Source organism: Amyelois transitella, chromosome 5 (genome assembly GCF_032362555.1).
Source record: "Amyelois transitella isolate CPQ chromosome 5, ilAmyTran1.1, whole genome shotgun sequence".
Classification (NCBI taxonomy): Eukaryota; Metazoa; Arthropoda; class Insecta; order Lepidoptera; family Pyralidae; genus Amyelois; species Amyelois transitella.
In genome coordinates this window covers 3948787-3962293 of record NC_083508.1, presented here as the reverse complement: position 1 = coordinate 3962293, position 13507 = coordinate 3948787, and the positions used below count along the sequence as shown (strand labels likewise).

Sequence of the window (13507 nt, the reverse complement as noted above, 5' to 3'; positions counted from 1 at the left end):
TGTAAAAGCGCGATCGCGTTTCGCGCCAAATCGCCTGCAGTGATGGGAAGCGCGCGTTGCCGGCGGGACATACATTGTATTTCGCACTGGCCACCCACGTGATCATAAAAGTCGTAGTCCAAAAGAGTAAAAAAAGTATTAAAATAAAAATATTGTGTAAAATAACTTTATAAATGGAACTCTTCTGATATTGATACTTTTTAAAATTAAATTTCGAATATGTGCAAAGGAAACTTTTCTTTACCAACTTGTAAATTTAAATTGTTTAAGTTATGGCTTAGGTCCCGATTTTAACCATGTCGGAGGATACGACTGTTGAAGTGACTACATTTGGACCAGTTCCTCACCGAACTCCTACACCGGAGCTGCACGCGACTTATACTTCTCTTGAAATCTTAGTGGCTCTAGTGGCTATCGTTGGCAATGCTATGGTGATATACGTATTCCATCGTGATAGGAGACTGCGAAGACGTACAAACTATTACATAGTGTCATTGGCAGTTGCTGATTTCTTGGTGGGATTGCTTGGAATTCCCTTTGCAATTCTTGCATCAGTGGGCTTGCCGAGGAATCTCCACGCGTGTTTGTTCACGGTCTCCTTATTGGTGATGCTGTGTACTATAAGTATCTTCTGCCTGGTGGGTGTGTCTGTGGACCGCTACTGGGCGATACTCCACCCTATGTGCTACTCCAGGAACGTTAGAACGAGAACAGCAATCGGTAAGTGGGAAAGTTACGTATAACTATCACGTTTCATTTCACTGTATATACTCACTTTTTTAACTAATTTTGGAGATAACTAAGATATTAACCGGTCACTATACTTGTAAGGTATTGATGTCATAAACTGATAGCAGTGAGGGTCATGAATAATTATTATTATTGCTCATTGAGTATTGAGTATGTAAGTACTTATCTATTTTTATTGAGTGTTTATTACTTGATCGTCAGTTTGAATACAATAGGCTCACATAAGTGTTCAGTTCATAATGTGGTTTTTAATACGAGTAATTTTATTAAAAGAATGGTTATAATATTAAAACAAAACATTTCCAGCGTCGAACGTCATCAACCGCTTTAAATATTAAATCGTTGTATAAAATTAAATAAGCTTCATGGTTACGAACCACAAACTAAGCCGACACAGAGTAGATTAAAATTTTAATTAAAATGTAAAAAATAAAAAATATATACCCACTTATTGGCTTCCAAAAATATAGATCTCCTTGTGCAAAGTGTTAGGATAACTTAGGATTGTTTATATTCGATCTTTTTATGTGTTTATGAGTAGGTAATACTCATAAACACATAAAAAGATCGAACCTGATTCCTCAAACACTTTCCTCGTTTGTTACTGGGTAGATTTTATAACAATATAGCCGCCCTTATTGAGGTCGAGTAATAAAATCAAGTCGTAGTCACAAATTCTTGTTTTATTGTTGGTCCTTAATTCGAAAGGAAATTTATAAAGAACCGATTTTTGTTGTCTTAAAAAAAGCGGGTTGTCACGGGGATTCCTTCAAATAAACGAGACATGTGGTAGTAGGAAAATGTAAGCTCCAATCTATAGGTATGTGGACGGTTGAAGGATCCATATATCGTCCACATGGTTTTTTGTTTTATAGAGTGTTTTTTTATTTAAATATAACTGGTTAAGATCTATTTTATTTTAAAAATAAAGATTTAATTAAAGAAGTTTACCAGTAAATTGGCTAATTTGTTTACTTCTGGTACTGTATTTTACTTTAGTAGTTGACAATAATGACAATATTTCCAATTGTTATACACTAAATTTCTTCCTTCTATTTTATAGTTAAATATTGATTGGGTAATTGATGATATGGTCGACAATAAATACTGGCTTTTTGACCGTACCCAATGTTGGTTTTGATAGGTATGTAATAAAGAAACCTACAAAGTTTTATGTGTGTCACTATTTCCATCACTGCAACAATTTCAATCGAAGTCATTAGGGCGAAACCCCACGATTTCCATTATTCGCGACATCAGTTTAACCTATCTTACGTCTGCGCAGCGTACTTTATTCCACCGATATTAAAGACTTCTGGCTTGCGTCTATTTAGCTTGGCCAAGTTGGTTTAATCAGCTATTACAAATGTAACATTTCGACCAAGCCGACTAGATAAATTTAGTTTGTTGGTTCCTATTCACACAACGGTCAGTCGCCAGGGAAATAGGTTAGATCGCGATCTAATCACATGTCGCATGTACCCCACACTAGAAGATTAAATAGATTCGATACAGGTAATTAATTGCTTTCAGAATTTAAAAAAGATCACATTGTACGACATCATGCAAAATTTTGTGTCCACAATTGAAATAAGTAATGGAACCATAGACTGGAACGCAAAAATTGCGTACCTACATGATTTTTAAGAAACAGTCCTTAGTATCATGTAAAATTAAGTTTCGCGTAATTATTGGAGTTGTAACTTTTATAAAAGTTTCATAGGTAAAAGAATACTCATTATTAGGCGTAACTTAGAATCTGAGATAGATACTGAAAACCAGCTTGATGCAATGCCAGCTAATGCTTTTAATCTACTTAAATCTACAAAAGTGACAAAAACACTGCGTAAAAAATGGTATTCTTCTCGATGCTGACGTTTAGTTTTATTGCAGTTTGCTCCGCTACCATCCAAGCTTTCCTAACTAAGTTTATGTACCTAGCCATAAAATACATGAGTTGCAAAGCACTTTTTACTTTAGAAAATTTTACAATGCCACATGTCTAATGGAGCGATAAGGCACACGAGTTTTAATGGACACTTAGAACGTTAAAGAATCTACCTTTTATTCTGGAACCAACTCATTTAAAGAGATATTAGTAGATAAAAGAATTATCTTTAACAGTAAGATACTCGTAGCAGTAGCATCTTATAATTTGATTGTCTCTCATTATAATCACTTTAAGAATGGTAAAATCTTATAATAAATCATACGGATCGGCTATCATCTGGCCTCCCTGACTACACTAACAAGGAACATAAACCAGCTTGAAACATGGTAAAACATCCAATTTCCTCAATATGCAGGTATCTTCATAATGTTTATTTATTTATAAGGAATATCAAACAACTATCTTATAAAAACATATAAAAAATAAATTCCATGCTATAATTAATGATTTCATAGCCCACAGTGTTAAAAAAAATGATTTCGTCATTACGATTTCTATGGTTTTATCTCATTTGTTAGAATTATTGTACAAAACAGTAACAATGAGTCTTAGGTGCAAAACCTCAGTGGGAATCGAACTCGGGCATCTTAGTATAATGTTTTTAAGTCAGATGCCTAAACCACTCCACAGACCCTCCCTAATATTGAATAGTTATAGCCTGATCTAATTCAATTAGTTAAGTATTTATTACCGTACGTGGTAAACCATAAAAGATGGACATTAGCGGAAAAGGTTTTCGCACCTTTCACCGTATTTTTCTGTTGTTTCTTACTTAACGAGGATTTGTAAGAGACAAGAAATATTTATTGTTTTAATTCTATTTGAAATGTTTTACTTAGGTAGAAACGTAATCCACAGAAATAGGAAATATTTAAAGTCATAAGCTAGAAAGCTGTTTATGATATTTAAAAAAAAATCTAATTTTCTAAACTTTCTAATAGCCAAAATATTATTAAGTACCATTTCTTTTTATTACTTCTTTCCTCTTAGCTTTTTCTATAATAATATTACTAAGAGAATTTATATTTTCTCAAATTTTTGTATAAACTTTAAAACCACTAGAATTGGTGATTTTAGACACATCTTCGGGAGTTACATTGGCTACTTTTTTCTGGAAAATTCTCACGGCAGCGAAACTCCTCACATGTTAGCATTATGCAGGCAAATACATATATACAGTTTCTCTTTATTTATTTTTCAGTGGATGGGTACAGAAACCCCATACATTTTTTTGGTTGAATTTTCTTGTCTGTTTAATGGAGAATGCGTCATTAGTAAAGCGACACCTATTATTTAACATTTTTTTTTAAACCGAGTGGCATCCTTGTTAAACTTTTGACAGTGATGAATAACATCGCCTTAAATGCGCTTTAGGGGAAAATGAACCATTAATTGTTTTCGAACAAACTCAATGGTATTGCGCAAAAACCTCTTTTCAAAAGGCTGATTAAATTGGTCTCGAGTTATTGGCGTAAGTATAAGTAGGAAATAAGTACCGCCATTAATTAGCCTTTTATATTTGCATATACATTGGCATACAATAACGTCTACATCCCTTGCAGGGTAGACAAAGCCAACAGTTTAAAAAGACTGATAGGCCACGTTCAGCTGTTTGGTTTAATTATAGAATTGAGATTCAAATAGTGACAGATTGTTAGCCCATCGCCTAAAAGAAGAATCCCGAGTTTATTATCCCTTAGTCTCCTTTGCAGAGATGCGCAGTGGTCCTATTTTGCTTATTGGTGCTGAGGAATACACGGCACGTTATATTTCTATGGATATTAGTTTCTATTTTCGTTTTATTGTGTTGGCGACATGGTTTGTCCGACAACACTTCTTTAGTAGACGTTTATTGCAAATTTCTATTATATGAAAAATACACCAAATTGCTTGAAAAGGGCTAAACAAGAAGAAGAAGACTATATGTGAAGAGGAACAAACGATATCAGGAGCTGGCTTGGCATCGGAATTCTTGTCTTACACGCGCCTTCCGTCGCTATATCAGATGCCAGTGTTGGATTATATTGAATCTGTGTGCCTTTATTAGAACCCATTTATCTACTATTGTTTTGTGAGTATATCATTAAATAATACGAAAGAATCCTACATGCCTTAAATAAGTTAACTCTTGCTACCCCTGTTACAGGTTTTGTCTCAAATTCTTGCGTCGTTACGGCTATTTGGCTCTGGATTCACTTCCCGAGTCCATCAAGATATCCCCAGGTCGTTCTAGTTTCAAATCGCAGGTATAGAGTTTTCTTTTGAATAGCGAGGGATATTTAAATAATTTCGGTAATCGCTGAACCTATTAATTATGTTTATTGTTTATTTATTATTGTTTTTATGTATGTTTATTATAATTAAGTATATTATTGTGTAAGTATAAATATATTTAAATAATTTCGGTAATCGCTGAACCTATTTATTTATGTTTATTGTTTATTTATTATTGTTTTTATGTATGTTTATTATAATTAAGTATATCTATTATTGTGTAAGTATAAATATATTTATTTAGTTTGACTCTACCTAAAGTTCCCTGTAAGACCGAATGATATATTTTGTATAATAAAGTTTAAATAAATAGTATTGTCCGGTCCTTGCACAAATATTTTATTGTGTGTTAAAAAAGATAATTTTTTTATGTGCTCAGTTACAAGATATTTAAAATGATTTCAACTTCGTTGGTCAAAATCAACATGCCGACAACATGCTTTCAGGAATCTGTGTTAGAAAAAAGTAGTTAAAGTTGGAAGTTCTTTAATTCAATCTCTTTGCTGTTAACAATATTAAAAAGTTTGCTTAAGGATCTACAGTTTCTTCGGGAAGTTAAAATGAAGGGTTGTTAAAACAACTGGTTACATAAACTCAATCTTAAAGGGTGATGTAATGTTTAAATTGTTAAAAAAAACATGAAACGTATATATAAACATTTGATCTGAACCATTGTCAACATGTCAAATAAGTAAAATCCAATAAAACATACATACATACATAAAATCATGCCTCTTTCGCGGAGGGGTAGGCAGAGACTACCACGAATAAAATATCATAATAACAAATACCTTCTTACATATAATCTTTCCTACATCCCTCGCGACGTAGACAGAGTCAACAGTCAAAAGACCGACATGCCACGTTCAACTGTTTGGCTTAATGTTAGCTTAATGAAGCGGGCTAGGCTAAAAGCAAAATCTCAAATTTATGAGCCTATCCCTTACTACATCCATGAAAAAGAGATGGAGTGGTCCTATTCTTCTTTTACTGCCGGGTACATACGGCACACAAACATTCTTATCTTTCGCTATATTCTAAAAGTTGACTGGAACAGAGTGCAACCAAATTGAGTGAGTGAACCTTCCTTTTTTTAATTGTTTAGTTCGTTGGTATAATGCTTTTGGCATTATGATCACCAGTTGTTAAAGCTAAATAAAATTTCAATAAATAAAATATTATCTTGGTCTTGCGTCTTGTCACCTGGAAAAAAGCCGGGGTCCGATATGAGCACAGTGGGATAATAAGACAATTAATTATGACCGACTTCAGATGAACGTAAGCAAGCTTTCATTGTGGATATACACGTAAATTTTACCTAAACAACACATAACAAATGCGAAAGTTTGTAAGTAATCTATTGCACGGATTTTGCCTAAATTACTAAATTTATTCGAAAAAATATTTTATTCTACCCGTGTACTAACACAGTAGAATAAAATATTTTTTCGAAATTTCCACGACAGCGAAGCCCCGATGCTTAGCGAGTAATTTTCATAGAAGCAATATTTAGATTTAGTCATGTATGTAATAGGTTACTGAAAAGCAATGCAAGCAATAGTTAATGCTAGTCGATTACCTGTGATAAAGTATGACAAACGATTATGTACTCGTATCTAATCCTTTGGTAATCCTAATAGCACAATTTATCTGGCTAATTCCCTCTATTCCCGCTGTCCCTGATAATTGAGATTCGAATAGTTATAGGTTGGTAGCCCATCGCCTAAAAGAAGAATCTCAAGATTATAAGCATATCCCTTAGTCGCCATTTAAGACATCTATGGGAATGAGACTGAGTGGTCCTATTCTTTTTTTATTGATGCCGGGAATCATACGGCACACGAAGTTTCTTTTTTTTAATATATATTTATATAAGTACAATATATAAACCAAAATATTAGGACATTATGTATACATAAACATAAGGTTTTTTCTTTTATTTATTTATTCAATATATGTACACTATTATTACAAATCGCTCGGAAACGATAGCGTAGGTAATTTAACATATATCTACCTTATTTATAATTTTATACATACAAAGTTACCCGAATTCATTGGTGTAAAATTTGTGTAAGGACATTGGATGACTATAAAAGACTGCAGTGCGATCTGCCGGCATACATACATACATACATATGGTCACGTCTATATCCCTTGCGGGGTAGACAGAGCCAAAAGTCTTGAAAAGACTGAATGGCCATGGCCATCTGCCGGCATATTATTATGTAATAAAGAGTTTCTTTTTTTATTAAAGTACCTATGTCGAATTTCAGCGAAATGCGATATTCATTGCCAAATGACTCACCATTTATCATTTTATTTCCCTTTTATACTTAACATTAGATAATGTGTCCACGTGTTCAAACATTCATAGTGGCGTATTGGTTGCATCATTTCTAAGGACGAGACTTGCTCTGCTTACGATTGTGATCCAGGGAAGTCAGTAAATAATAACAGTTTTGACAGATATACTCTTGAGACTGTTAAAAATTGACCTACCTTAAATCAGTTGGCTGAACGATTTAGCAGATTTTTCTTCACGATTTTCGCTCACTATTTAAAATTGAAACTATAAAAATAAAAAAAAACCGTAATAGACATTCACACTGAGATTCAGATAGAGACATGTTGCTAGCTGATCTTCTAAAAAGAGCTTTGTTATTCCGACTTATCTGCTACTTTTACTCGTAAAAAATAAACTTAAATACAAAATAGACAAGCTTAGCAAGTTATGGTTATAAATATGTACCTAGTTATAGTAAAAACCGCAATCGTCTATGTGGTTTGCGGTCATAGATAACAACCGTCTGCGAGTGCAGATTTATTATTGTTGATGCTATCATATATTATCTAATTAAAATACGTAAATACCTGGCGTTTTGTACTCATGCCAGAATGAGTAGTTTATTATTTATAAATACCACAGGTATAACAACCACGTAACGTACCTTTTTACAATGATCCGTGGTCACCGATCAACTTTATAAATAGTATAATGCAACAGGAAAGTTTACAATGAGTAGTTTGCTAAAAAAATACTAAAGTAAAGAAAAAATCACTCTTTAGGTACAAAAACGTTCACTTCATTCAATGTTTTCAAGACAAAAATATACTTTCAACCGGTGCCAACCTCTCTCTGCATCGTGGGTTAATATCATAAGAGTTAATATAAAATACAAAAGACAACTAAGGAAATAATGCTTATTGGTCCTATTGACTGCTTGCTGCTACGAATTTACGAAGGTCTACGAAAGTCTACGAAGCCTACGAAAGCCTACGATTTTTGGTAAAATAGTAGATTTAATTACAAAGTTTAAGTCATAATTTCAGCATTAAAATTATGATTAATGAATGAAAAAAATTAAAAGTTTTAAATGAAAATAAAAATCAAGTCGACATTTATTTAATGCAGATCAATCTTAGCCACCCCCGGAACCGGGACATCTCCTTTTACTTTATTTATGAACAGAATGTTTTGTTCGAAGTTACGTCTTAAAAATACCCTTTTCAGGGTACCGTGTTGAAAATAAAAAAATTGGCATTGACTTTCTCATTTCACTGCTTCATTTCTCGCGTACATTGTTTCAAGTCAATCAAAGGAAAGGCGTATAAACTTGGGGTTCTTTCAGTCGATGGGCTAATAACTCCATAACATGAAGCTCAATTCTATCATTTCAACTATTAAGCTCGACGAGGCATTCAAGTCTTTTCGAGACTGTAGATCCGACTATCCTAGGCTCTGTCTACCCCGTTAGGGGTTAAAGATATGTGTTTAGAACCGTCGATGTAGGACAATATTCGAACTGGTTCTTCCGAACTTTTCATTCAAGCGTCGAGTTTGCAAAGCTAATCTACTTTGCTGTTTTCGCCACGACTCATCGTTCTCGCTTCAGACATAAATAATGCGACTTGAATACTTTGTTTGGTATCTCAACTAATATTATAAATGCGAAAGTAAGTTTGTTTGTTTGTTGTGCCTTCACGCGTTATCTACTAAACCTTGAAATTTCGTATATATATATATATATAAATAAGATTGTAGAGAAAGACGTAAGGTACTTTTCATCCAAGTAATCTCGCAATTTCGCAAACGGGATCAATTTGGTTTGGTCCTGATTGAGAATCAATCCACTATTATATATTTAGTTTAAAATGCGTCTGAAATTGAAATAACATCAAAGAAAGTAATAAATTTATATTTATAATTTTATGTGCAAGAAAAGGTTTTCTATCTATCTATATACACATAATACGGAGTGACTGACAGACAACGCACGGCCTAAATCACTGGGCCTAGAAATTTCATATCTGGCATGAAGATTCCTCATGTGGTCTATGCACTAGGGATTCCCAAAATACCCACAGGAACGGAAATTAACGGTTTTTTTGTATTATACTAGCGGAGTTGCGGGTGCTCTCTAGTGCGGCTAAAAGAACGTAAATGAATAGTGAGTATCATTTCTGTGCTAGTTTTAATTCGTATATTAATCTTGTGCTGGCCATTATCTTAATTGAAACGGTTTTAGGGCGCCGTTTTCTCTTATATACTTACTTATAACAATATAAACGACACTTTCAGAAGTTTCCCATTAATTATTGGATGACCGATTAGGTACCCAAATTAGTTTTTAGATCTATTAAAATATGAAAGAAAAATATGAAATCAATTTGTTGATTATATGATCTCATTGGTATACAACTGTTTTAAGATATGTGACCTAAGATACCCGTACACCCGTTGGTATGGATATAATAGATAAAAACTAATATGGAGTTTGAATAAATATACATATTTCTCGCAACCTCACAAAATTTCAAAAGTTTGCTTCAATTAATAATAAAACCACAACCGGTAGTTTCAAACAGCGTTTGATCTCTGCTTTACATAATACTTTCCTGTTTAGACGAACATATTCTGTGTAAATAAAATTTGGCGTCATGTAATGTGGTATACAAAGACAAAGTCAATATACTATGCCTTTTCCTATTTTTTATTGTAAGGGACATAAAACCTACAGTGAATATATGAAACTTCAACACAAAACAATATATATTAAAATGAGGTGGTCCATGTGTTGAGAAGGAAAAGGGGACGAACGATCCGGAACGAAGGAAGGATATACAAAATAAATTACCTATTTATATTAAATTTTAGAAATAAGGACTATTTGTAAGAAATTGTGATTCTATGAATCAAATATTATACGGAAACTGATTGTCAATCGAGAGAGTGAACGAAACTCAATGGCCCACTTATTCTTCCTTCTAATGTTAATCTCAATAACATCCTAACCTCTCTGGAGAGGAAGCCCGGGTGTGTCTTTGGATCCTGTAAAGCCAGGTTTTTATATGAAGCGACTTCCGTCTGACCGTAACCTTACCCATATTGGAACGGCACTAGATTCCTGTGCTCCTATTTCCGTAGCCCCCTCTTACGACATCTATGTGGAAGAGATAGCGTGGTCCTGTTCTCAAGTGCCGGAAACCACACGGCAAGACTATTCATGCGATACAATTTAGTGAGTTTGCATTTACCCTTGATAATGTGAAGTAACACCGGACCGTTTATTTTACTGATCTGTTTTTCGGTTAAATATACAAACGAAAAATTCATTGGTAACACTTAATGTTTTGTAGTATCTACGGTTTAAATTTGGAGGTATGACATCACATTTGGTATAGTAATAGAATAGTATGCGCACACCGCACATGGTACCTTTGTATTGTATAAACATACATATATATATAACATAAATGTATGCCATGTGTTTACCGGCACTAATAGAAAAAAGAATAGGACCACTCCATCTCTTTCTCATGGATATCGCAAAAGGTGACTAAGGAATTGGCTGAATTGGACCTGTGCCTTTTTGTGCCACACGGATTAACCTTTACCAATTCGACCACACATTATGATATAAATGACGTTTTGCAGTGAGTTAGTATCAGCATTGCACCCGTGTAATGCCGGGGTGGGCCGCTAGTAATTAGTATAAAGCAAATACTATAACAGATATAAATATTAAAGGCTATCCAATTCAACAAACCAAGGCGTTAATAAGCATGAACTGAACATGTTTCACATTTCCCAGAATTAAATTCCGTCTTTTAATCTTGTCACTGTTTCCTCATTGCTTTCTTCACATTCCCGACTGACATCGTGTATAGTATACTTATATTTCTACATTTCGTTCCGATGCAAATGTTGGCGACGTTGTTTTTAATATTTTTGCTTAAAATATTTATTTTGACGAGTATGTTACGACGCACATGTCGTCAATTTTTCATACAACACTGATAACAATGACAGATATTTAAATCTGTCTATAATAAACAAAATGATGCTTTTTATATATAGTTTCATATAATGTGGACTGAATGTTTAAGACTATTTAAGCGGTTATGTTGATAGGCACTTAGGTGTAACCGTAACTTGATCAAATCAGGGACGTTCTGGCGAAAGGTGAGGTCGTTCTGCTCACACACATCACTACTCTAAATCGACAAAATCGAAACATAAATCAAACCTATTTCGCTTCTTTCAAATTCATAACTCTGACTGATTTATAACTTTCACGTTGCAACTAACTGTAACTCTCTTCATGCAAGCTCGTCGGTTTCGGGCACTCTAGTGTTGACTCGCTAGAACGTCTAGCGCAAACGCTAGCGAAAAGTTAGTATGTTAGTTGTTAACGTACCAAAGGGCAGAGCGTATTTATATAATAACAATAATGAAGAATTCGAAGACGTAATTCGAATATGTTTGAGTACAAAAATAAAGCGGAAATGTACGATAATGTTTCCAATCGATCGACGTATTTAAATAACATTACTTCAGCGAAATAATTCATCGTTTTTAGAACGATGGATTGAATGTAGGCGGAAAACTATTCTCACCTCCATTATATCTAAGCAAAATATAAACCAAAATCGAAATAAAATGTTTAACAAAGTATAAAGTTCTTGAAGGAAATATATCTTTTTACAGCAGCCATGTTAAAGCTCTTTGTAGAGTGGCCACGTTCAGCTGGAATTGCGATCATTTATTGATAGGTTGCTCGCCCATAAAAAAATAATTATTCTTTTTCTTGATTAGCTATTTCATCGGCAAACGTTGTTTTGCCATATAAATAATTTTTAAGTTATTTCTAGTGAAAAAAAAAATGTCAAGGGTGGACAACCCTTCTCTCTCGATTACCAGACCTACTCAATATGCTCACAAAATTTCTTGAGAATCGGTCTAGCCGTTTCGGAGGAGTACGGGAACGAACATTGTGACACGAGAATTTTATATAAAGATTATAATAATAAATTTATCCTAAACTCGTTAATATATATAAAGGAAACACTTTCTTTTACACGACACGCTAATTTTATGAATAAGATAATTAATTTACAATATCCCATTTAGAACAGGCCTACCAATACCTATAGGTATTGGTACTTGTGTAATGTATACATTATACAAGTCGTAGGTACGAGTACGAGTATATTCTAAGAGCTGTTGGATTGTGAGACGTGATCGTGACCTTGCGCATGTAAGATGTAGTGTTGCAGTGGGCGGTATAATTCTTTACATCCCTTTTAGCGAGCGGCAACGGAATGGATCCTTTAATAACTCGGTGATTGATAGTTCAGCAAATGCCGATTATTACGAATCTTTTAGGCTGCTGGAGTAGGAATTGGTTGTTTTTTTTTTTGTAACAGGTGAAGTTCTTTATTTTTTTTAAATAAATAATATAGATGTCTATTTTATAACAAATAAATTACTCGTAGTTGGCATTGCCAGTTATAGCGCACGCACATTTTAATTTAATATCCATAAAGTTGAATTGTAACCATAGGTTTGGTCTAAAGATTTGATTGTTAGAGATGCCTTCTACTATTGAGGTTACCTGTTTTTCGTTATTTTTGGTGCAATATAGTTTAAAAAAATTAATACTAAGAATTATTTTTAGATGTCTTGTTGTGTAATATTCAGAATTCTGTCATACCTAAAGCCCTTATTACCCACTTCACTGTGATACTGACTCAAACATACTTCGAACCAAAATAAACTGAAATTTTACAACTAAAGTCATAAATTATACTATAATCTCACCGTGGCAGAGGACTTGACAAATATAACTGAAATGAACTGAGTTGTTTATTTCGCTATTAAAACATACGCGCAGTTAACACTGACAAAAAATATCTTCCGTGAGACTGAATGAAAGCACATGTAAAAATAGAAACTAAAACACTAATTTGATAGTTATCATTCACATTAGCAGTCGTTAAGAGCGAAAAAAACTGAAAATAGCGCATTAGTACAATCTCGGTCAAATCGACGACGACAGGTCAGGACAATACATACATATAATCACGGCTACTACATAATATCCCTTGCGGGGTAGGCAAAACTCTTGTATAAGTCTTGAAATAACTGATGGACCACTAACAGCTGTATGAATTTATGATGGAATTATGATTCAAGCAGTGAGGTTGCTTCCCTATCGCCTACAAGAATAATTAGCTTGATAAAGGTTG

At 33.7% G+C, this 13507-nt stretch overlaps 1 protein-coding gene across 1 annotated transcript in view; it reads left to right on the top strand.

The window, feature by feature from the left end:
- The first annotated feature begins 56 nt into the window (after positions 1-56).
- Positions 57-13507, top strand: part of LOC106138894 (adenosine receptor A3) — a 55146-nt gene continuing 41695 nt past the window's right edge. The window contains exon 1 of the mRNA XM_013340189.2: positions 57-720. Within this exon, the coding sequence (XP_013195643.2) occupies positions 297-720 (424 nt within the window). The 5' untranslated portion in view covers positions 57-296. The remainder of the gene's footprint in view (positions 721-13507) is intronic.